General features: G+C 39.4%; 1 protein-coding gene across 2 annotated transcripts in view; it reads right to left on the reverse strand.

Moving 5' to 3' along the window:
* Positions 1 to 415: 415 nt before the first annotated feature.
* Positions 416 to 26,590, reverse strand: part of ZNF366 (zinc finger protein 366) — a 35,053-nt gene continuing 8,878 nt past the window's right edge. For both annotated transcript variants that reach the window (XM_058044443.1, XM_058044444.1), the window contains exons 2-7: positions 16,945 to 17,070; positions 14,491 to 15,816; positions 12,436 to 12,627; positions 6,602 to 6,776; positions 2,164 to 4,692; positions 416 to 1,788 (exon numbers count right to left, since the gene is read on the reverse strand). In XM_058044443.1, coding sequence (XP_057900426.1) covers positions 4,157 to 4,692; positions 6,602 to 6,776; positions 12,436 to 12,627; positions 14,491 to 15,816; positions 16,945 to 16,965 — 2,250 coding nt within the window. In that variant the 5' untranslated portion in view covers positions 16,966 to 17,070 and the 3' untranslated portion in view covers positions 416 to 1,788; positions 2,164 to 4,156. The remainder of the gene's footprint in view (positions 1,789 to 2,163; positions 4,693 to 6,601; positions 6,777 to 12,435; positions 12,628 to 14,490; positions 15,817 to 16,944; positions 17,071 to 26,590) is intronic.

Consider the following 26,590-nt stretch of genomic DNA (forward strand, 5'->3'; position numbering starts at 1 on the left):
TATAAAGCATTTTCAAAGCTATTAAAAAGCAAAGGCTGTTACTGTCTGTTCCCAAAGCGGTGCCAATGTAAATAGTGTGAAAATAACTTATGTTTGAAAAGCAAGGTGCTTCACAATGAAGGCTGTTATTTCACTTTTAATTTGTCCCTTGAGGCCTCTTTGTAACAAGTGCCACAGACCCATCTACATTATGTTCTACAGTAGGGAGGACTGTCATCTTCTAACCATTTTGCTTGGGTCACTTGGCACTGTCTTCTTACTTCAGTAATAATTTTGTTTGTAATTTCTCTTATTCATAATTTACAGTTTTAAATTAGGTTTTTACTATTCTGACATGAATTAGACTTGCTTGTTTGAGAATTAACTTAGTATGACTTTGTGTCTGGGCAGAATCTTGGCACAATGGGCACAAAGTCCCATTGTGAAGAAATACTCTGCTTTCTAGTAAAATGTGATTAAAAAGAGTTCGCATTATGAATTACTTGCAAATAGTATTGCCATTTTGGGACTATTTCCCAGCTGTATGTAGTTGTCCAGTACTTCGGCTCCAGTGATAACTGCACCTGTAGAAGTGGGCAAATTGAAGTGGGGAGTGTGGTTGACGGAGTTTGGAGTAACCATTTAGACAACGCACAACTTTCTGCAGTGATTTCCTTTCCTAAGGACACTTCTGGCACATTCTCTTACAAGGTCAGTAAGGAAACTCTGGACTGCATGCTTCCAATAAACATAGTTTTTGCAGTTGCAGAATCACACAATCACAGAAGCATTTAGGTAAGAAAAGACCTCTTAATATCATGAACTCCAATGTTTAAACAATCACCACCTGGTCAACTAGACTAAGTCCTACATCTGATCATTTTTTGAACACCTGCAGGGATATCTGACTTGTAGCCCTTCTCTGGACATGCTCCAGCACCTCAATGTCTTTCTTGGAGTGAAAGGCCCAAAATTGGACACAGGATTTGAGGTGTGGCCTCACCAGTGCTGAGTACAGGAGGTCAATCCCTGCCCTGCTCCTGCTGGCCACACCATTGCTGGCACAGGCCAGGATGCCATTGGCCTTCTTGGCCACCTGGGCACTGCTGGCTCACGCTCAGCTGCTGTCACCAGCACCCCCAGGGCCTTTTCCTGTGGCAGCTTTGCAGCCACTCTGCCCCAGCCTGTGGCACTGCCTGGGGTTGCTGTGACCCAAGGGCAGGGCCCAGCACTGGGCCTTGTTGAGCCTCACACCACTGGGCTCGGCCCATGATCCAGCCTGTCCAGATCCCTCTGCAGAGCCTTCCTGCCCTCCAGCAGATCAACACTCCCACCCAGATTGGGGTTATCTGTTAAGTGACTGAGGGGGCTCTCCATCCCCTCATCCAGATGGCTAATAAAGATATTAAACAGGGCTGGGCCCAGCGCCGACCCCTGGGCAACACCACTGGTGACTGTCTGCCAACTGCAGTTAACTCCATTAACCACCACTCTCTGGGCCTGACCATACAGCCATGTTTTAATCCAAGCAAAGACTTCATCCGCCCAAGCCACGAGCTGTCAGCTTTTCCAGGAGAATGCCATGGATAATGTATCAAAGCCTTTGCTGAAGCCCAGATAGAATGCATCCTGTGATCTTAGTGGCTGGGAGCTGAACTCTGCTGAAAATGTCTCTCTTGCTCCATTTGTCTGGACTGCAATTGGTATGTAATACTTTGTTTCTTTCTTGATAAGAATTGTCTAGCTGTCCCATAGCACTCTCCAATTAATAGACAAGAGTTTGCAATGGAAGGGCTGTGTACTTTCCTGCTTTACACACCACAGGACTGAAGGACTTGCTAAATTCTACCCACCTGCATGATCACCTTTCTAGAAATTGCAAAGAGATTCCCCATTCCTTGCTTGTTCTTCTTATCATGTAAATGAATAAATCTGGAAATGTGGAGCTAACTGATACTGAACCATGCACAGCTGGAAACTACACTACCAAGAGGGAGAAAATTCTAAGAGTTAGCTACTCCCAGCTCTTGGCTGTATACATGCTCACATGGAGTTTTTGTCTGGTAGAGACAAGCTAGTGCCAATAAGTTAACTGAAGGAGTTGCTCCCATTTCTGAGGGACCATCTACTAGACCATGCTGAATTTCTACCCGATCATTTCCCCTAACGTCTAAGAAAGAGTACAGTTTCACTCATTATCCTAAAAATTTCCTAACTTTTTTGCTTGTCCACAATGTCTTCCTTGAAAGAAAGATAGCTCCTTTTTCAATAGGCATCATCTTACAGCTAAAGCAAGGAAGAGGAATGTTTATGATAGAACAGTTAATCCCTGAAGAAACATGACCATAGACCTCTAAAATACACCTCAAAGACTTTTTAAATTCTGAAGTGACCTACCTTCCAGTTCAATTTGGCATAACATTTTTATTTTTAAAAATATGCACATCAGACATAGATTTAATTTAGGAAAGTCACCTGGATGTTACTCTTTCTTTTATCAATAGCTTTTTCTGCATGAATTTCTGCATATGTTATGCCATGTTTGAGCCTTGAAAAAGGAAAACACTGCCTGTAGCCTTGGACTACACAAACCCAGTTATATGAAAAATAAGGACCTTGCCCTGTGAATGCTGCTTAACTGGTAGGCATGAGGATCATTAATTTGAGAGGTGTGTGTTTTCTTATAGGGGCAGAGAGCTGCAGCTACATGACTGGTCTTAGCAAGCCATAAAAGTAGATTACTATATTTAATTATAACTTGCTATATAGAGAGCATGATTGCAATGCATTTCAAATCAAGAACTCAGCAGGTAAGTGAAGAAGGCAGTAATATTTGGAAGAGATGTACCATATATATGGATTTTAACCTTTTGAGCTGGGATGTCCAAAGGACATAGGACAAATTTTATGATTAATTGAATTTTTATTTCCACGTAAGCAATAGGACAATTCAGGGCTGCTTCTCATCTTTCTTGAAGATGTAGGAACTAATATACTGTTCAAAGTATTCATGTCATTAATGAAAAGTTTAATGAATAGGCTTTTCCCATGTTGGTTATAAGCTTATAACTGTAGGGGAATCAGAGGATGAAAAGCTGAGTTTGACTCCATAAAAACAGCATGAGTGAAATTTGTCTGAAAGGCCTGCCACTTACAGCTCAAGAAGTGTTTAATAAGAGAAGTTTTCTGACCTTAATAAGAGGAAAGTTTTCCTCTGTGAGGTACTGCTTGTTCTGTAAGGGTGGTTTTTACCCCCTGAAACAAAAAATGACCAGATCTGTGTATTCCAAAATTATCCTTACTAGCAATGATAAACTGAAGAGATAAATGGTGAAGCTGCATAACTTTTTCATTTTGAATTACTCATACTGTGCTATGTGTAACTATGGCAAGATTGTGAATACGGCATGCTGATGCCGCCCAGTACATGTGTTGGTCCAAGCAGGCAGTAGAACAAAATGTCAACACAATCTATGCTATTTCACTTCAGAATTTCTGAACTCTCCCATACTGGCTGAAACACAGCAAAGCATGAATATTCCTTGTGCCAGAGAACTTTTGTAATAAATTCCTTTTAAAGCCTTAGAGAACTGTCCTTTACTGCCTCCCTAGACATTAGTTCTTCTTATTATTTTGTTTTACATTTCTCATTGTAAGTAGTTGCACTAAGAGTCACTTCAGTAAATCAAATATTTGGACTGTGTTAGTTCTGAACGTCGACAGCACTTTCATGCATGCCATGTTTAATAGTACTCTGGCTTATAATGTGAAATACTTTGTATTTTCAGATATTTTTGAGGCATATGGTTAGAAGTTTTCATATATATTTAGTCAGATAAGAAATCAGATGCTAAAATATATTGCTTTCTGCTAAGTAGAAAATTGCATGTAAGTATCTATCCCCATATAATAGGAAGTAAACTTCTGTACCCAACCCATTGTCTGTTATACATTAAACGGATAAATATTAAAGTGTTATTTTTCAATATCTATTGCATTTCTTGGAGACCTCAAGCTGTTTTATTCTTTTAATGTATGTGGTTTACCCTAAATTATTTTTAATAATTTGGCTTATTTATTTCTAAATACTACTACAGACTTCCAGGCTTTAATAGCTTACAATTCATGTTAAAATATTCCTGGTTACCATTTTCCAGCTGTTTTAGAAATGTCCATTTTAAATGCCTAGAAGCATTGTTTGTTTTTCCATTTTTCTTTCCAGCAATTCTTTCAAACTCTTGTTCTTGTGCTTGAAATACAAGTAATCAGAGAGAGAGTGACCAAGTCTGGCCTTTTCAAAGGATCTAAAGCTGAGATGTTCTTTGCTGTTAGCAAGCTCTCCCTCTCCACGTCTCTCCTCTTTGTCTGAATTTCCTATTCTCTTCCCCAGTCCTCCCTCACTTAACACCTCTTCCTTCTCATTGCAGTAGGACTCTCTGAAGTCCTTCATCATGCACTCAGGTTTGCCAGAGAGATCTTGAGCCATGTACAGCTTGTTGTCATCATGATGGTACGTGGCAGGGCTGTATCGGTCCACCTCATAGCAGTTGTCTTCCTCTTCTTCCTGGCATGAGCTTCCCTTGGCACTCTCACCATCAGAATGAAATGAGATACCCTTCCCTTGGCTTTTCTGGGACAGATCAAATGGCTCTTCCTGTTCCAAGCTTCTCAAGACATTTGTCTGGGACAGAGCAATCCTTCCTCTTCCAAAACCTTGTAGTGGTTTGAGGGGAGGAGAGAAGGAAAGAATTATATATAGGAAATTTTACTACTTGATACATGGCTAAAAACCAAAATCTGAGGTGTCTTTGCATTTAATTTTTTAACTTTGTCATCCATCCAGCTATCTCCAAGTACTTCACTATTTACATCTCATGGCATCTCCTTCGAGATGCTGCAAAAAGGAGTGCTATTGTTTACGCTTCACAGCCAGATTAGGACACACAAAACATTCTTTTATACAGCCAGACTCTGGATGATGCAGCTGGGAAGAAAAGTGAAATGGTCTGGCCTTTTGTAAACTGAATTTTATCTCAACGTACTCACTTCCTCCTTCCTATTATTTTTCTAAAATAAAACTTGAATCTAAAGCACCACAGTCCATAATCCAAGTCCCAGGTTTTGTATCTTATGTTTCAGAGGAGTGGAAGAGACTAAAAACATGGTAATGTATTTGTTCTATGGACACTGTGGTTCAAAGTTAATACTTTACAAATGGAAAGACACAGTCTCAGCAGCCTATGACTGTCCTTAATTTTTCCCCTTTCATCCACTGAGAAACAATCAACTGAAGAGCTCTACGCTTCAGCTTGAGGGAATCATTATAAACAAATGATGATTTTGAGCAGTGTATATGAATATGCATCTAATCCTAGATCTGGTTTGGCTTAGTATTTGTCAGTGTCTTCCCTCTTGCTGAAAATACAGATAATCCAAGAGGCATCTGTGGACTCAAAAATACTCCAAACATCATCAGGATATATTTTAAAAAATCAGATACTATAGGCATAGGTCAGCTTCATTAAAGACTAGTGACAAAGTGAGGACTTCACCCAATACCTATGAAAGTCACAATTTTACCTGCTTTTGTTTCCTTTGTTTTTTACTTTCCCCTCAGTAAATGAATCAAGTTTATGAAGAATCTATGCAGTATCACTAAACGGCAGATTTTATTTTGCAACAAGGTGTATTTGTTAAAAGGATTCATAAACAGGCATCAGACCTCACAAATCTTCTCATAATTGATAAGCCTCAAGGGCCGCAGAATCTCTGTACAACGAAAAGATCTTAGGCAATCTCCAATTACGAGCAATTCTCTAACTAGCATGATGCTGTAGGAGATTTACAGAAAAAAATACTTATTTCATTAGCCATTAGGATCTTCAAAAAATTTACACCAAATGTCATTAGAGTAAGTGTTTTGCACATGTGCTAAGCTGCCCTAAAGTTTGAATATATGAGAAATGCCAAGAAATTTTGCCCACTAAAGAATTATTCATATACTTAAAAAAGGGATCTTGGATACCCAAGCCCTCAAAAAATTCTCCCTAATTCCCCCACTTCTTTAGATAGCATTGATCAGTTTACACACATGAAGATGACTTCAGGAAGTGTATGTGGTAAGTGGCAGACAGGAAATGTTTCACAGGATGCCGTCAGTAGTCAAAAATCCTTATACTGTGAGACTTATACTGTGAGGAATATTCCCTCCTATTCATGTCCTTCCTTGTAAATGGGATCTTGAGCCTATGGTATTCATAGGGCACCAGCTATGCCAATACAGCACAGAATGACCACGGCTCCTGGATGTAGAGCCATTGAAGATTCCATTCCTGCTCCAGACTGGAATCCACTAACCTGTCAGAAAGGACCATAAGTGTTTCAGATTTTCTTTTTCTGTCAAATTAGGATTAATTTATGATTTATTTGGGACATGCAATGCTGCCATGTAATGCTATAGTAATATAGCTAATAACAACTTCACAGGCTTATGGGATTCTACCTCTTGCAATAACATTGGATCTATGGCACAAGTTTGTGGATCTGTCGTACAAAGCCCATTTGTGTTTACTGATATGCATATTCAGATCTCACAGAGAATAATCTTGCTGAAAATTATTACCTTGAGAGTGAAATCCTCTTTCCATGACTCCATGTTTGACTTTCATGTGTCTGGTTAGGTTCCCCTTCAAGGTGAATTTGCTGGGACAGTAGAGGCACTTAAATGGCTTACTATCTGAGTGCAAGTGCATGTGTCCCATTAAATTGTGCATTCTGTTAAACTCCTTTCCACACAGCTGTAAAAATGGTAAAAATGAAAATTATTAGTTTGAAGCAGTATTTTCAAGGACAACATTTTTAAAGGAAAGAGGACCTACACTTCTCAACTTAAATTCTGGCAGTTTTTGGCTGCAATAAGTTTTTCAAAGTTCCATCAAAATCCTACAGGCAAAAACACTGAACTGCTGATAATTTTTTATATTGGTGACCAGCACACATAGTGCAGGATTCCCCAAAAGCAGTCAATGTTGTTGTAAGGAGGGGAAAGACTTAAGGGAGTAATCTGGAAGGCTCATAACTTGAATGAGATTCAAAGTAAAAGTTTCTGCCCTGGTGAACCATTCCATTTGTAGCTTATACATCTAGCCTTTAATCAACTACAATGTCAGGCAGGAATAAAACCAATTAAGGGTTTCTGTGAAACAGAGTAACAGAATATTACTTATTTTTAAATGGAAATTAAATGGCTGCACATTTTGGTTAAAGCTAGAAAAAGCAATTCCTTGTTTTTCTGTGTTTCTTGCTCACTCTTTATTTCCCTTGATTCCTTCATCATTTGTTTATCAACTCTTGTGTTTTGGTGTCTCTGGTGAGTAAGCTGCAATTTAAACAGCCATGAGGCTGCAAGAATGACTCAGCTTTCCGTGAAGCATGTTCCTGCCAGCTTAAGCCATTGATCGTGAAATTTTTCCTTTGATGGAACAATACCAGTGGGTTTAATTCATTGTTGTTTATTTAGATGGGTCCTTTTGTAGTCTGGACTCTTATGTACTCTTAAGACATGAGAGTTTGACATCACTATTACAGCCACCCAGTCTTACTTATCTTCTGGTCTTTCCTTACCAGGATTTATAATTTTATTCACATTCAAGTGGCTATTTCCGTCCTCTGCAAACTTCTGTGCTTACTTTCTACTTTTTTTTTCCTGACTTGTTTTATCATTGGAATTTAATTTTTTAAAAATTATTCTTATTACTATATGACCCAGAGTCACCATTACTGAGTAACTGAAACCTTCATCCAGCAGGGTAACCATCTGGCAGACAATTAATTAATAGAAATTACTAAGACTCCACCAGATTTTTTATATAATCGGGATTCAATTTTTACTTATTTGGTATTACAGAAGAACTGATACAGAACTTGTAGATGTAAATTCAGAAAGTCATCACTTAGAATATCTGGATGAAATGTAAATAGCGAAAGGATCCTTGGAAAAGTAGTACTGTATGCTTTGTCTTTTAAGACTTCTCTTGAGGAAAAATTGAATCAGTTCATAAATGCAAAAATTAGCAGGCCTACTGTTTTAAAATAAAAACTAGAGCTGAGTCAGAGCTGTAAAAAGACAGATTCTGAAAATATTCATTTGTTTTTCAAAAAGTTATTCACTTCAGCTGCATATGTACCATTCGTGTTTTTCTGTCTGTGATTTTACTAAAATGAAAACTCTAGCAAATAAATTTATCACAAAGTGTTAGACATGACCATTGGTGGAAAAAAGGAATAGCCACTGAAAGTGAGTAATTTATTTTTAAGAGTAAGATGGCTGCTTCCAAGGGTCATCCAACCACTGAGGAAAGAATACTGTCTTCTTCATGTTCAAATAAAGTTAATACGTAGGATTATGTACACTCAGAGAAATTATAGAACCAAAAAATACCTCAGAAAGTGCTGGGAGGCATCAGACTCTCATCTACTGAGACTACTAATGAGCACAGAAAATTAGCAAGGAGTAACCAGCAGCTGATTGTATCTTGACAGCTGCTGGAACAACCTATAACTTGTCAATATTACTCTTGTTGCAAGAATGTCAACAATAATATCTCTCTTACACCTCTTTGCTGAAGGCTTCTGGTTATCTGCTTGTATTGTGGCTGACATACGTTATCACCAGAACCTGCTTTCTGATATCTACATCTTCTCTGTCTGAACTGGTAACCAAGGAAAATCATGTTGAGTGGATGAGTGGCTTCAGTACTGCATGCAGACACTTATCTTTATAAGGTCTTGAGTATTAAAAATTATTTAGAAGGACCATTTAGTTGTTTTCTGTCAAGGCAATATTTGTTTCTCTTTCCTCTTACTGAAAAGACAGGGACTTGGTAAAGCATAAAAGTTCTGTGTCTGAATAAAGTTGATGGGTTTTCCATTTCCCAGAGTCAGGCACATCATCAATATATGTAATGTGTTCTTGTCCTGAAATCTCCTCTGGGGACATAAGGAAATGGTACTAGAGTGCAAAGGTGTGGCAGGAAAATTAAAGAAATGCAGATAGGAAAATTGGTTTTTGGAATGATGGGTCTCTATGGCATAATCTCTGCTTTACTGGTCATTTCAAAAAGGCACGAGACATCTTTCAGAGGAATATCTATGATCCAGATGTAAAAGGAAATAGGTTTCTCACTTGTATGCTAGGAGACTGCAATTCAAATCTAGCTGGAGTACATAGCTAAGGCTCAATAAAGACCTTGAATCTGCAGATCAAATTAGAAGCCTGTACAAGATTTTCTTTCTCTCTGACATTACAGACTTGTGAGAAGAGTGTGAGAGATGATCCCGAGACAGTTGCATGGGAGGAGCTCCAGCAGAACCAAATGCACTATAGCACTCAGGGAGGTGAAAAGTTTATGCAAGAGAACTTGGGATATCAGGAACAACACGGTTTACTTGTGAACTTTCTGTTAGGCTGTCTAACAAAATAATCTTCGACAAGATGTTTAGAACAAAATAAAATTAAAATCTTGAAGAGAACAACTCAGCTGCAAGTCTGCTGAACAGACTTAGTTGCACTGGCTGGTGAAATGGACTTCAGTATAGTTTGCTAGAATAGTCTACATTAGTTCCAGCCTAGATTTTTTTCCTCTTAAGCCAGCACGTGAAGTATCATCCTTCTAGATTTGCCACCAGTTTTGCTCCTTCTCAAAGTACTTCTCTCTCTCTGATTAAAAATTTTTAGATAGGGAAAAAAGTGGTGTTCAAAACATCTGTTACAGATATTTGTCTGAGCTGAAGAAAGATCCATTGCATCCTTTACTGGAAGTCTGAAAAATTTATTACTTCAGCACTAAAAGCAACAGTAAATTTCATGGAACCTTTCTATACAAATCCAAATTAGTACTGTTGCACCAGTTGTTGGAATACCTTCATAAGTCTTCAGTGGGTTTTTTTTTCCCTCTTAAACAGAAATAAACAAGGCAAAATGGGCTCAGGCCTTTAAATACTATAGACAAGTTCACTCTTCAGCAGAAAATCAAACAGAGATCCAGGCTGCAGCTGGGTGAGGAAACAGAAGGGACAACTATTTGCTACTCCCTCACTTCTGATAGTATGTGCTTAGCTGTGATTAGACACATAGGAAAGCTCATGTTTTCTTTTGCTGTGAGAAAAAGGTAAAGAAAACCATTGCATGCGGTGAAGTATAAAGGCTACTGCTGTGCTCTCTTTCCCTTGCATTCTTCTTCTTCTTCTTTTTTTTCTTTATAAGAAGGGTGTTCCTTTCCTCAAAGAAAGAAGGAGAGGGAGAATGACTGTAAACTGTCCAAAAGGACCGTGAGAAAACAGGAAGCTTTGAAAAGTACAAGAGAAAGCAAGATGAAATCTATTTGCAGGCGGTTCCCCGGGGACATGTGAGCCATTGTTAAGCAGGCTGTTCATACAGCTATATCCTTCCTTCTGCTGAGGAGGAGCTCGGTGCCAAAAGGCTGCTATCTGGTCATTGCCTTAACCCTCCAAGTACCAGCCAGAAATATTTGCCTTCAAGAGTCTTCAGGGGCTCTATCAGAGAGGTAGTGTTAGGTAATGTTCCTAATGCAAAAAAACAATTCCTGATTCTGTGTCTGCTTATTGTTGCAATCTTCACTGTCAGAGGCACTGATGCTGATTCATACCCCTTCAGACATATGAGAAACAGATTCACTATGCTTACTTGTTTCTTTCTTCATTGGAACACTGGGTGGGACAGAAAAGTAAAAAAATAAGAAAAACAGGTGTTCCTGTAGAGCTTTTGTTCCTGTCTGGAAAACATACTGGTGATACTCTATTTCCCAGTTCCAACTATTGCCCTCTCCAAGTTTCAATAGTCTGTCATCGTCAAACACTGAGCTGAACACAACCTTCCAGCTAATCTGCACATACCCAAAAAGGCATGTGGATCCATATACTGCCCCCACAAAATCTGATCAAAAATTTGAGATTCTTTTCTGAAGTTTGAGGAGTCAGAGAACTACTTCAACCAAATGGGAACAACAAGGCATGTTTGCAGATGTTCTCAAAGAATGAAAACCTCCAGCAGACCTGACTTGTTACACCCATAGAATTTCAGTAAAAGAAATTATTTTATCAATATAGAGTAATGTAAGCACTACTACACAACATACTACTTTCATAAGACATAAATTAGAACAAAGTACTGAAGGTGGAAGACTTTGCTGCTAGTGTTTCAAAGTAAAATGTTTTGATGTTAAGAAAGAAAAATTATGAAGTCAGAAATATTCATTCTGACATTTTCTTACTAAAACCAGCACTGAACATCATATATTCCTATGACATTTTGAAATTCTACATTTTTTCAAGATGAAATAAGGATCATATGAATTAAATATGATGAAAAAATATTTCCAGTTAAATTTTTCATCCATCTCTGCTTCTTCATGAGAAATTCCTTTTAAGAAAATATCAATGCCATAGAGATGTAGAACGAAAGAGTTCTAGAAATTGCTTTCAGTCTTTAGTTTCTTATGCACAACCTCGGTAATATGCTCCACTCTGTATTTACAGCCATCTTAGAACAAATTAAAGTGGGAAATCTCCAGCCTTTGACTTCACAAAGTACGACAACAGTAATGAACCAGCTAGGCATTGGAACACTGGAGGCAGCAAAAGAACTTATGTAGCATCCAGTACTGAACAAGAATATAGATATGAATAATTCATAAGAAATGTATTAGAAGTAAACAGGATCAATAAAGTCTTTAGGGTTTATGGGGAGGGAGGAGAAGAGAGGATGGAAATGGAATGCCAGTCTCCAGTGCTGGGGGACAGCGGCAAACTGGAATTTAAAGGACTGTAGAAAGGCCAGGTGGTCTCAGAGGCTGTTTTGTTAGCATACTAATATCCTGCCTTGAATTCCAGTCTGGTAATTACACTCTACCCATTCAAATCCTTTCTGTAGTTTTATTTTGCTGTGGCTTTTTCTAACCTCTTTCTTGAACTGTTGCATAGCATCACTGTGTGAAATTCTGGCTGCTGCTTTTTCATGATCTTCTGCAGGGTGCATGATTTGATTCCTGCTTTTTTTCAGTGTTTCAAGCTATGAAGCACTTAAATTTCTGTTTGGATGATTGTACTAAGCAAATGTCAGATATGTTTTTGTCCTCAAATGTCTGTGGCACTTAAACAATCACAGGGAAAAAAACCCCAAAACTTATGTGAGAAGGAATGATCCTGATGGGAAAGGGAGTAAACCACAGGTATTTATCTCCATTATTTTGTGCTACATAAGCAGAACCTGGGTAAAGAAAGAAAATCAGGCTGGTTTATGTTAATTTTTGAATACAAGTGTTAGCAGGTTTTCACTATGTGTTAGCAGGTTTGTTTTTCTAATTCTACCATATGATAAGATGACGACATCAGAGAAATATGCTTTAGGATCATACCTCTACCACCAAATGTACTTACCTTGCATTTAAAGGGTTTGACATCAGAGTGAACAATCATGTGGGCCTTGAGAGTCTGCTTTTGCACAAAGCTCTTGAAGCACAAATGGCATTGATAGGCTCTGATATTGGTGTGGATCAGGACATGTCGCTTCATGTTGGCCAGCAGAGTAAATTCCCGGCCACAAATTCCACATTTGTGCTCTTTCACACCCTGAAAAAAAATAAATTCTGTAGATGTAAAATTTTCTAGGTAATTTAATCGTCAGTACAGCAATTTATGAATTATTCATTCTGCATTAGCAAAGTTGATAATAAATTATTTCACTTTTAACATTTTTCAAGGTATTTTCTCCTGACAAATTCTTACAAGCTTCTGAGAAGCAGAGAAGTAAAACAAAACACAAACTTAATGAAGTAATGAAGACTGTTTTCAAATAAATCTAACATAGTCAGCGTCAGAGCTTCCCTCTCCTGCTCTGCTGCTTAAGTAAAGTATTGATTACACATCTCACATTTATTGCAGAGAGAAATATCTGCTTATTCCTGGTGGGATTTTCAGTAACCACTATGGAATGATTTCATTTTATATGAGGTTTATAGAACATTTCTATCACTTTTTATGCTATCTACTCAATTTATGATTACATAATTCAATATTCTTACTCACACCCATGTGGTCTGTCAGCTTCTCAGTGATTTAGATACTATGAAAATCAAAGAATTTGCTACTATACAGCTGAAGAGGTTTATGTGCTGAAGGTAACAAGGATTTACTAGTGAGGTGCTGAGAGCAATTACTCCTTCCACAGCCCTTCTTTAAAAAGTTGTGAAATGACTGTCAGTGGTTTTCCCAGTTAATTACAAAGCTAAAACTGGACATCACTACCAGTTTCAAGTGTCTGCTCATTTGATATGAAGCTGCGTTTAGTCAGCTAAGTACTATTATTTTCATGGTGAATCCACCTGTGGCTGTGGACAAAGAAGCAAAAGCTCTCTAAGGGCTCAGGGGCATTTCATTCCCTGTGACAAAAAAACATACCAAGTCTTCAATTAGTGGAATCTTGCATGGTAAATCTGAAGAGCAGGGAATCTCCAGAAATTATAAGCATGAAGCAGAAAAGAAAAAGCAAATGTGGAAGTAGAAGTTGTGCAGTTTTCAAAGAATATGTGACTATAAGACTCAAGGGCCATAGCTTTCTGTATTTCTAATGTTTTTCATGTAAAAGCCAAAATTCAAATGTTAAAGGAAAAATACGCTAATCTGGCAGCAACCTTTTTTTAAAGTGAAAGAATTTGACTTCTCTTATTATTTTTGTAAAAGTGGATTGTCAATTTCAGAGTTTCTTGAATGTAACAATTGCATTTTTCCTATTTTTGGAAGCAATCTTTTCGGAAGAGTTCCAAAGCTTTCTCGTACCCTAAGCTGGCCCTGCTGTCACCACTGTCTGCAGAGGAAAAACTGCTACTTGATATTAATTGGCTGTTATTATGATCCTACTTGTCCATTTATATTAACTGGCATTCTGGATAACATATGCACAAAGGGGAATTTTTCTTAGGGTTATTTTGTTTTTTAAATGTCATCTCATTACAATGATTCTTCAAAATCTGATGAGTAATAACATACTTTTTTTTTTTTTTTTTTTTTTTTGCTACAGTCCACTACAAACTCACGTACTTCCTAATTAAGGGAATAAAGTATCACAACTGGCTTTCACTTAAAAAAAATCTTTTAAAATTTTGGGATTATGGGGTGGTTATACAGCTTTGCAAAATTTTACAGAAGGTCATTCTGAAAAAAGCCCCAAGAAACAGAGAGATATGAATCCGGTTTGGGGAAGTGATACAGGGGGTTTAATTGAATTCCTGCTTATAACAAAGTTGTGTTTGCGTGTACTTTTTTAAGGCTGGCAAAGACATCTGGCTGATACAACTACCAGCAATGCTGGAGTTTCTGTGTAAACCTCTGCAGCTGGCAAGAGACCACGTTTCTGAGGAGGTACCTGCCCTTGTGTAGCTTTCATTGCCTGTAATCCTTATACTACCTTCATATGCAAGGTGAGAGCTGGCTTACCTTGTGAGTCAGGGAGTGTTGCTTCAGGTGGTGGGGCTGCACAAACTCCATGCCGCATTCAGTGCAGATGTATGGGCGGATGTCTTTGTGCTTCATCATGTGGTTTTGCAGCTGACTTGGGTACTGGAAGGTCTTATCACACTCGGTGCAATTGTACTGTATAGGGCCACGGTGGGTGGTTAGGTGTCTCTTCAGCTGGGCCAGAGTTGGAAAGTCCAGACCACACTCCACACAAATGTTCTCTCGTCCACTCTCATGCTTAGACTCATGTGCTTTCAGCTCACTGGGGTAGGCAAAACCCCTGCCACAGATCCTGCAGTTGTAAGGTTTGATATCACTGTGTTGCATCATGTGTCTCTTAAGGTGACTGGTTTGAGTGAAAGCCTTGTGGCACACCTGGCACTTATGTGGCCGAGTGCCCTGGTGTGTCAACATATGCGTGTGCAAGTGGCTCAGCTGCTTGAAAAGCTTGCCACACCGGGTGCAAGCATGTGGTTTAATGCCACTGTGACCCAAGATATGGGTGACCAAATTGTACTTGGATGTATAGGACTTCTCACACATGGGACATTGCCAGCGTTTCTGCTCACCCCCCACATCAACATAGTAGCTGTCATCTATCTGAAGGTTGACATCTACTCTTTCCACTTTCTGTTTGTTTTCACCACTTTCTCTTACTTCAGCCCTCCTGAAGGGTGGTTCTGTAGGTCTTTTCATTTGCAAAGGGTTCCTGAAATGAAAGTTTGGTGGTACAATGAAAGGAAACATTAAGCCAGGATGGACTTTAGGATAATAAGGGTAAGGAGCCTGCATGAATGCTGGGTTACTGGGCCATGCCATGCTAGGCTTCACTGGTTCTTGCTTAATGGGCTTGGCTCCAAAATGCTCCAGAGTTCTGTAGAACTGAAAACCAAAGTTGCAGAGGTCAATCATCTGGGAACTGTACTTGGGCTGAGTTGGCTGTTGGAACACCAAGGGGAGACTGGAAGAGCCCATGTCGTGATCCTCAGGTCGATCTGGTGATGATGAGGAATCCTCAAGGGTGATGGGAGGAGGCATTTTTGTTGGCATGCTCTTACGTTTGCGAGACCCTCCTTCCAAGGACCCCTGGAATGTTTCCATGTTTTCAAGAGGAGGAGGACCATAGCGGAAATGTGAGAGGTGTGTTCTGAATTCTTCATCAAATTGTGTTGCTCTGTGTGGCTTTGTAACGGGGCTGAGCGGCTGCAGGCAGAGGGAGAAGGGAGAGGCTCGGGTATTGTCCACATTAAAACTTGTTTCTTCGTTCTTCATCATATTCAATTTTCTTCTCTGTGGCCCAAATTCCTTAAAATAAGCAAAAGAAACCCCAAATCTGTTTATTTTTTCATGTTCTTCTGGATTTAACAATCTATTGACCATTTTATTGTTTTGAAGATTGTTGGTTTTTTTTAAAATAAATAAAACTAAGGATTTCTTAGGTCCATATAGGATAAAGGCCTTTTAAAGCAGAATTAAATTGGTAAGTGAAAAGCAAAAAAGCTTTGGTCTTCCTGCAGCAGATTTGACCCAGACAACATTTTTACAACTTAAACATCCTGTACTGTGACCCACTACTTCACAGATGAAACCAGTATGGCAATGCTTCTGCCAAACTTTATTCAGTCAGTCTGTTTGTGGGCAAAATTCTGTCCTTGGCTGTGCATGAACGGCTCTAGAAATTGGCAGTGCATATAAAGGATATAGCAATACAAACAATAATATGCACATTTATTATGGTTGTGACATGAAAAGCCAAAGCCAAAAAATGTTAAGCTTCTTTGTATCATTAACATGTGCTGCTGTGAGAGAAAACAATGGCCAAGTGATCTAAGGACACTGTGTACCATCAGGTTTTGCGCCATGTTTCCTGGCTGCTCGCACTTTGTATTGTAATAAGAAGGCGGAGATTAATTTATTTTCTTTGTTTTAATCACAGAGATATTTGCCTGGCAGGTCTGGGGGAGGAAAGACATTTGACAACTCTCCAAATTACACTTAGTTTAATAGGTTTTATCTAAGATGTTTTTTTGTTTGTTTGTTTCTAAACAGGTGGGCAAAATCACCACTATAAAACTAAATATAGAACTGATGTCAACAAAACCCTGGGGACTGCAGAGTAACTGACATCTAAAAATGCTCTGAGCATATCTGATGATAGAATGTGATGAGGCAGATAAATAACTTATTCCTGGCAAAATTTTATGTTCAACTGATCATACGGGGAACTTCATCTGAATTTGTGGTTCATCTAAAACATTGGTTATAAATTTTGGTTAATCTTAAATAAGGCTACTATTTTTTCCCTCGTTCCTCTAGTGTCATAGAATCTGAAAACTTTCATTAGAAAAGACCTTTAAGATCATCAAGTCCAGACATTAATTGCCAAATCCACCACAAAAACATGTCCCTAAGCACCACAAGTCTTTTAAATACCTCCAAGGATGGTGACTCCATCACTTCTGTGGGCAACCTGTTTCAGATCTTGACCACTTTTTCTGTGAAGAGGTTCTTTCCCTGGAACAACTTGAGGCCATTTCCTCTTGTCCTATCACTTGTTACCTGGGAAAAGAGACAAATACCCACCTGGTTATAACCTCTTTCAGGCAGTTGTAGAGAGTGATAATGTTATCCTGAAGCTCCTTTTCTCCAGGCGAAACAGCCCCAGCTCCCTCAGTCACTCATTACAGGACTTGTGAAACAGACCCTTCACAAGCACCATTGGCCTTCTCTGGACATGCTCCAGCACCTCAATGTCTTTCTTGGAGTGAGGGGCCCAAAACTGGACACAGGATTTGAAGTATGGCCTCACCAGTGCTGAGTACAGGGGGTCAATCCCTGCCCTGCTCCTGCTGGCCACACCATTGCTGGCACAGGCCAGGATGCCATTGGCCTTCTTGGCCACCTGGGCACTGCTGGCTCACGCTCAGCTGCTGTCACCAGCACCCCCAGGGCCTTTTCCTGTGGCAGCTTTGCAGCCACTCTGCCCCAGCCTGTGGCACTGCCTGGGGTTGCTGTGACCCAAGGGCAGGACCCAGCACTGGGCCTTGTTGAGCCTCACACCACTGGGCTCAGCCCATGATCCAGCCTGTCCAGATCCCTCTGCAGAGCCTTCCTGCCCTCCAGCAGGTCAGCACTCCCACCCAGATTGGGGTAATCCACAAACTTAGCAAGGGTATGCTTGAACCCCACATTCATCAATAAAGATATTAAAGAGGGCTGGGCCCAGTGCTGACCCCTGGGCAGCATCACTGGTGTCATCAGCCAACTGGATGTAACTATTCACTACCACTCTCCAGACCAGGGCATCCTGGCATTTTTTTATATAGGAAACAGTGCACTCATGAAGCCATGAGAGCTGTCTGTTTCTCCAGGAGAATGCTGTGGGAAAATGGTGCGAGAAGCTTTGCTAAAGTCCAGGAGGACAGAATACATAGCTTTTCCCTCTTCCACTAAGTGAGTCATAAACCAAGTTCCTGTTGGGGGAGTAGAACTTGCCTTCCACAAACCCATGCTGGCTGAGCCTGATCCCCTGCTGAACTGTTCTATACAGTCTGTGTGATGGCACTCAGGATGAGCTGACCCACAACCCTCCTTCCAACCCTTCTTGTAGGTGGGAGCCATATTTTCCCACCTCCAGTTAACTGGGGCCTCCTCAGACATCCAGTAGTGCTAGTAAATTATGGAAAGTAGCTCAGTGAGCACTTTCACCAGCTCCCTTGGTACCCTTGGATGGATCCCATCAGTCCCACAGACTTGTGCAGGTCTAATTGTTGTGGCAGGTTGCTGACTATTTCCCCTTGGAGTATGGTGGATTCATTTATTTGGTTCCTTGTCTCTGTTTTCCAGCTCAGATGCTTGAGCATCCTGAGAACAACTCGTCTGCCTATGTAAGATTGAAGCAAAGAAGGCACAAAGTACCATCATTCAACACTAAGTTTCATCCCACATCCAAGAAAGAATGAAAACTCTCCTTGGCCCTCTATTTTATGTGCATGTATATATGGAAACATTTTGGACTATTTTTTGTGGGAGTAGCTGGATTAAGCTCAAGTTGGGCTTTGGCCTCACCAGTTTTCTCTGCAGCCCTCCTGAGGGACGCACTTACATGAATGTGTGTGTTTGCATGCAAGTATCTAACCAACCAGGCAAAGGTTAGGTTGGAAAACTAGACACATTTTCCCTCTATCATCTGTGACATGCTGATTCTATTTATAACATCATTCTTGGAAATGCTGGGTGGAGAGCATGAAGGTGAGTGGAGCACTAAATACACTCCTATTTCTATTTCAGGAAGCTCCATGCTGGATAAGCCTTCTTCCAAAGATAGATGAAAGCACATCTCTGTGACCTAGTTAAGCCATGGGCAAGAGAAGGCATCTTAAAAACCTTTCGGCAAACAGACTGTTTCCTTCTAAGACTGTAGACTCAGTAATTATCTTTGAGATAAAAGTGTGAAACTAAAGGCTCAGTGACAAAACTCCAAGACGGAAAGTTTAGAAAAAAGGATCAAACAACTCACAAAGAAGGAGGACTAACTAAAGGAAAAATTGAAGGATATCTAAACTTACAACTCAACACCCACACTGGATAGAGGGAAAAGATAAAATAATTGCTTACAACTTGGACAAGTAACTCATAATTATACCACAATATTACTTTCAGTTGTTAGTGCACTGACTGGAAATAGTGCACATATATATACACAATATCAATTCAAGTAATCATGGAATATCCTGATTTGCAAGGGACCCCCAAGGATCATCAAAGTGCAACTCCCAGCCCTGCACAGGACACCCTCAAGCATTACTCCATACACCTGAGTTGTCCAAATGTTTCTTGAACTCCCTGTCAGGTTTGGTGCTGTGACCATTTCCCTTGGGAGCCTCTTCCAGGGCTGAACCACCATCTGTATGAAACATCTACTCTTGATATTCAAACCAAATGTCCCCTGACTCTGTATCAGGCTATTTCCTCAATTCCTCTCACTGGTCACCAGAGTGAAGGGATTGTTACCTGCCCTGCCTTTTCCCCTCATGAGGAAGTTGTAGACTGCAATGAGGTCTTCCCTCAGTCTTTTCTCAGGCTGAAAAAGACAAATGACCTCAACTGCTCTTCATATGGCATCCCCACAAGGCCCTTCACCATCTTCATTTATGTCTTTCATATAACACGGTACCCAAAACTGCAGATTATGATGTCTGCGTGCGTGCATACATATATATGTAATATATGTATGCATGTTTCATCAGATAGAATTTCTACTGGCTTTTTATCCTAATGTTTCCACCCTAACTCCCTAGTCAAAATAAGGAACAGTTAGATCTTGAAAACCCTTTGGGTGTAAAGGTTTGCCTTATTAAGAAGGGGAAAGGGGTAAGGAATCCCCCAAATATTGAAAAATCCTCAATTTCTTTCCAAAAGAAAAAAAAGGCTTTTAAAAATCCTTTTTAGCAGAGTAAACTCGCACAATTTGAACACAACACTTATAGATCAAAACTTTCCCTATAAAGTGTGTGCTTCAAACATTTCCAACTTTGTCTCATTTTTCCCCAGCAATAAAGGTACAAAATTCTTTAGAGAGCGCATAGTAATTGAGGACCCAGCTATGTTATTTACTGCTTTTGTTGGATTATTGAAATGCTGCCAAAAGTACACAGAAATGACAGTGAGTTGTTTCTAATTGCTTTCTTGTTTCTTGGCTGCCAGCTAATCCCCTCTTCCACATACACAGTTTTGTATGAAGTTTCACTCTTTCTGGAACACAGAGCTGTAGAACCCCTTGAAATTACTAGAAAGAAACATTTTCCTTGCACTACTAATCTTTGACTGCTTTCACTGAGCATATGGGCTCATTCCACTGGCTACAGCTACAAGCATCACAGGACCAATCCTACAAGGGAAAGTGTTTATAGTCAGCAACCAGCACAATCAGAGATATGGTGTATAATTCACAAGAGTACTTTAAAAGAAAGTAGAAGTCTATATATGGATCACCATGCTGTTTTATCTACCCCCAAAACCACCATGATAATGTATAAATTATTTCTTCTTTCATTTGGGGGACGAAGCCTTGCTAATTTGAATGGAGGCATGATCTTAACTATGTCCAGAACGTAATTCCACAAAAACATGAGTTCTGACAAAACCATAGAAGAGACAACAGTTTTGACCCCAACACAAAATATACTTAGGGAACAGTCCTTTGTTCTTTAAATAACTTCAGCAGAGAACTTTAAAGTTTTAGTACAAGTCCACAGTACTCTTTTTCTACCTGGCCCTGGAGTAGCAGACGCCATTTTAATGCTCAACACCAAGGAGTTTGAATTAAAATTTTTTTGCATTATTTTAATATTTATTTTTATTTACATATTTTTATATTCAAATATCACCTAGGTACCTTTTGCATTTCCTATATAAGAACTTTGAACTTCTTTTTTTCTGTAGAACTTATTATTTAAAATGTAGTGCTATGTAGTGTGATTCCAAACATTGGATGGTCATAGAAAATCCTAGCTTTTATCCATAACAGACAAGTTACTAGGTTTGGAAGCTCACTGAGACAGGGATTTCCATCGTGTACTGGTCCTTACACATAAGACAGCCCACTAAACTGAGCTCTCCAGACCTAAAGTCAGTTTCTGTAGAAGAGACAAGCATCCTCAAATTTTATTTCTTTATGTAAATGGAAATACAGTATTTTGAAGAATAGAACTACAAATTAACTCTTCCTGCCCTTTCAAAACAAGAAAATAAAAGTTAGAGTGAGTTGAAATAGTTGTTGAGGAATTTCTGAAATAGAAATCTATGCAGCAGCTAATATTCTTGTTAACTTCCATGAAAAGGAAGAGAGTTAATGCAGAATATAAATCACCATTTATTTTCTCATGTCCACTCATTTCTAAGACAAAGGATTAGAGAAAGTACGTAAATGATGCTATTCACGCTACAAGCAAATACGTTGTTACAGTTTCCAGTTAATATCCAGTACTGGAGTCAACAGCAAATTTTCCTAAGAATTCAGTAAAATCAAGATTCTGCTTCCTGGACAAAAGAACTTTCTGTCTATAGACAAATAACATGTCCTGCCATAAAAATGTGAGGTTATGAAGCTTCTCCAATTTAAACCCTGACTACAACAGTTCTGATTGTTCTCCTGGGCAACACAATCATAAAGCCAGAAATAAGGCTAAGATGAGTGAAAGAGATATGACAAAGGTTAATGGGTTACTTCATTAGGATATTTGCCCTTATGTTTGCTCTTTCAGAATAAGATGAAACACACAAAGTGGAGTAGGTCAAAAGGGGGCCAAATTGGCCAAACAACTTCTCTTCTCTGGAAGAGAAATTCCATGGTTAATTGAACATGTAGGACTGTAGAAACCATGCCCTGTAAGAGTGCAATTCTGCTCTCCTTTTGAGGCCTGAAATATGGGTGTCTATAAGCAAAGAATTAAAACTAACAGCTCGTTCTGTTGGATGTGGTGAGGATTCCCGACAGATTTAACACTATTATATTTCTTGAGCTGAAGTTGAGCAGTTGGTGAGCTTCAGCTTTATTGAACAACCAGCTGGGTTTTTTTTTCAATCACTGATTCTTGTCAACTGTTATTATGGCGATAATTATCATTATCTTAATAGGTTTAATGAGCTCTCAGCCTGCTCTTCCAAATATGTTTTGGTTTTAAATGTAGTATTCAGTTATACAGCTGTTGAACTAAGCAGCAAATTATTTACACAGTTTTCTCTCATCTGCTATTTATGCAAAACTTGCATCTGGCTCATGATCTGACTGAGGGATTTTATTATTATTTTATTATTTTATTCTGAAGTAATTTCATTTCAGTAGTAAAGCACTCCCTACTCAATCTAAACAGCTTTAACTTATTTGTCAGACTTTGAAAATGCCAAGAACACCTGTACAAAGGTGAAAATGCCCATTACTGGTAACCAAGAATTTTCAGGTGGTACATATCTGATCCCTCCTTACAATTTTCCCTGCTACTTTCCTTCAATGAAAGCATGAATCCTTCTAGGCAGAAAGTAATAAAACATGTCCATGCCCATATCAGAATTTCTCTAAAATCAGCGTCAAACCTACCAACCTATTCTTTAGAGAAGCCAGTGCATGGTGTACTCTCTATCCCTGCTCTCCAGGCATAAATATCCACATTTCAAGCAGAACATTTTGAAAAATGGACCCCATTAACACATATGGAGTGTATGCTAATAAATTCAATGTGAGTATATAAACTCTGTGTATATTATGTGCATGCAGAACTAAGTATGTATTAATACACACAAATCAGCCTTCAATTTTCTAGCTACAATATTTGAAGCTAACTTAAAAGATTATTTATGTTTTAACTGAAAAGAGCACTTTTTCCGTGATAGTTTGGAGCTGGGAGAAGACAAAAATTTGGACTACCTGGTGAAATTTTGACTACCTTGTAAAAAAAAAAATGGATTTGTGGAAAGTATCCAAAATCAATGAGTGCAGATGTTGATGAGGAGACACAAATATAGTGGAAGTTTTTAGAAAAACAAATCTGAGCTGGGAATAATAGTCATCGAGTTTAGTCAAATCCTTTTCAATACCACTTCTACAAACACTTGTTTTCCTAGTCTCACATGCATTGCAGTGAGATGTCAAATGAAGTCCATGATTTGACCATTAACTTAATTGTCTATGGAGATAAGGTTTCTTGTCCCATGCCTTTTACAAGGGATATGTCTGCTTAAATGGAGAGTGCTATCAAGATAAAGACACTGCCATATATATTTCTCTTCCCTTTTTGGATTATCACCACTAGTAGAACTGGAAATAAGTAAGCAATTGTTCATGAAAATTATCTGGAATGACTGAAAATGAGAAGTGGACCAGATCAGGTTTTTTTTTCCTACATTAGTATGATAGTACTAAGAAGATTACTGTCTTTTCACTTCTCCCTGGGAAATTACCTTCATCTGCTGGTAGTAGGCTTCAGGATAAAACTTCTTCTTTCCATCAGCAAATGTGAGGGCTTTTTTCTCAGTGAATGCTTTGTAAAATAAAAGTGATAACCTCTGTCATTCATCATAGGACATAATCAAATTTCACTAAGGCCTATGGGAAGACTTCCAAGGGCATCAGAAAGTACTTCTCGCAGTTTGTCTTATTATTTGTTATGGGTTCTGAAATAGGAACCCATCTATTCCTCAAACAAATGAAAAAATACTTATGTCTTCAGAACATATGTCAGCAGGTGCCAGCCTGCTGCAGACAAGCTTAATGAAAATCAAAGGATGTTAGTTGATTAAAAATCTGACAGCTTGACATGACACAGTAAACAGATACAACAAGAAATGAACTGTCAAGGACATCTTATTTATTAATTTTTTTTTCTTCATTTGCTATTTTGGTATCATCCTAGCTTCTAGTTTGAAGTTAGGTCATTTTAGATATGCCTTCTGGTCTAAGGGCTTCCTATCCAGCATAGCTCCATTAATATTGTCTGGGAGGTGCCACCAATACAAAGAAATGGGTCTTCTCACAGGAAACTGTGCAGTAGAAAGTCTCCCTGCATTGTCTTTGCTTCTCCCAAATTTTAATATTTTAACTTGCATAATTTTTTGTATATTAGCTGAGAAATGCAGAAGTTGAACATACCCATTTGCCTGCACTGTCTTTGAAATCATCGTGGATTTGTGTGTAACTTGTATTCATTTATTTAATTGTTTGCATTCATTTTCAGTGAGCAAGACACTATGAGCACTTTTAGTTACTTTGGTATTCATTATAATAGAGGAAATGCCTTAAAACAATATCAAAATTACACACATTCACTTTTTCATAACTTACAGAGAATTTTTACTTTAATAATTACTGAAAGTATGAAACAAGATTTTCAGATTTCCTCTGCTGAAAGTCTGGAGCAGTCCCACCATGCAGCCTGCCAAAGCTGGGGTACTGTTTGTGGCATCAGATGTTTTATGGCATAATTTGTGTTCCATGATTGCATTGATTCAATTTAAACCAAAAATAAGTTGACAGATGCTGTAGTGAGATAGCTGCAGATTTATTTCTTCTCTCCAGTATGAGTGCTTAGTTGTCAGTTTAGCAAAATGGTTTGCTATCCCTCTTGCTGCTTTTATGTGCGCTCTGTCCTTCTTCTAGAGACATCTTTGTTACCACTTTCTCTACCCTTCTGCCACCTAACAATGGAGTGGGTGAGGGTGACAGAGCAGTATGTCTGGGTCACCCACAGACCACCCACCCCAGGGGCTTACGGGCAATGCCTCTAGCACTACTTAGCCCTGCGGACCTCTCTAGTCATTTCAGGTCATTAACAAAGTAATTTTTGAGTATAGTCTAGAGTGCTGGTTTGGATCTTTATTTTTCTTTTTCTTATCCTTCTTTTTTTTTTTTTTTTCTTTTCTTCCTCTTCATGAGTTTTCTTAGTCCTTCTCCTCCCTCCTCATTTCTGTATTTCACCTGTTGTTCACTCCCTCTCTATTTCTCTATTCTGTTTGCTAAAACAGAACGCAGAGGCAACCTGCGTAATGAAACACATGTTGCATGATCAGCAACACAGAGGCAACCTGCATAATGAAATTAATGTTAAGTCAACAGACTCTGAAGTATTACCTGTTTACACAAAGTCACCCCAAACCACAGCCACACAGGATGGGAGCCTGCAAGGCACAGCACATTATATGGTCTTAAAGCGTGTTAACGGACCAAGATATTTTACGTCCTCAGCTGAGCACCTGCGTCTGCCTGATTTGCTGGTACTGCCATGGAATTCGAGGCTGCCCTGGAGCGCAGGGCAGCGGGAGCAGCGGCTCGCGGCCCGGCCGCGGGCCCGCAGGGCAGGCCCGCCCCTCCGCTGCCCTCAGCGCGGCGCGCTCCGGCCCGGCCGCTCGCCTTTCGCGCCTCCTCCGCAAAAACTGGCTACGCCTAGCTTAGGGGAAACAGCTTCTGGTGAGGCACAGGGCGATGTAAAACCAGGCATGTCAGCCGTGTAGCTAGCCCAGGACACTGGTCTTGGGAAGAATACAAGAAACAGGAAGACATATTATGTCAACATTCCAGCCTGATCTTCAGGCATCTTTAAAAACTTCCTGCAAACAGATTGTAACCTGAGGTTACACCCGGGAGGAGTCTAGACTCCAGAGGGTAGCAGTCTGCAGCCCCTAACAATCACATCTGATTCCCTTCCCTCTGATCTCTGCCCCTTGGCACTTGCACTTTTATTAGCCTAAAGGCCCAGCTCCAGCCGAAGGAGACCAGAGAGACCAACACAGGCTTTAGGCAGGGCACTCCCCTAAGAGGTTAGAGATGTAGGTCCAAACACCTTGGGAGGGAAATTAATCAGTCGGCTGTCTTGTGGCTGTTGTATTTTTCCCTAAATTTTGTTGTCAGTGTATATTCAGTTACATGTAAGTATTCTTACAGGACTTGGTTCCTGAGAGTATTTGGACATGGGTATCCTGAGTTTTCAGACCCTGCTCAAAGCTCAGGCTGACAAGATCAGGTTTGCCATAATGGTGATATTTGCAGCACATGTAGTAGTAGAAGAGTTTCAAATGTGCAAAGTGTAATTGGTGCCAGAAGACAGGGTGGAAATGCAATTTGATCCTGCCCTCGCTAGGCATTGGAGTTAATGATGGATTGGCCAGCTCAATTAATTACTCAATTAAACAACTCTCATCCTACTCAGCCTTCTTAATTCTCTCTCTGACATCATCTGTGTTACACTGAAATAATTATGGAATATCTGGGGTGTAGCTGAGAACAAGATTTGGGATTAGACTGCTGTGAGGTGATGACAATTAGACAAATTTCTTCCTTTTCTTAAGTGGGTAAGGTGATTTCATGATGTAGACTATAACCATGGATATGTCCCTGCCTTTATAAAGTATGTGGAGTCACTTTAATCACTGTTTATAGAAGTCCTATCGCTCCATCCCTGTTTCCTGTCTATCCCATATCTGCCAATGCAAATTAAAATGATGCATTTTTGGCATTGTGGAAATCCTATGTGTTAAATACTTTTTCCTCTGGAAAATCACCAAATCATGTCCATGTAGCTTTAGGATG

This window comes from Melospiza georgiana, chromosome Z (genome assembly GCF_028018845.1).
Source record: "Melospiza georgiana isolate bMelGeo1 chromosome Z, bMelGeo1.pri, whole genome shotgun sequence".
Classification (NCBI taxonomy): Eukaryota; Metazoa; Chordata; class Aves; order Passeriformes; family Passerellidae; genus Melospiza; species Melospiza georgiana.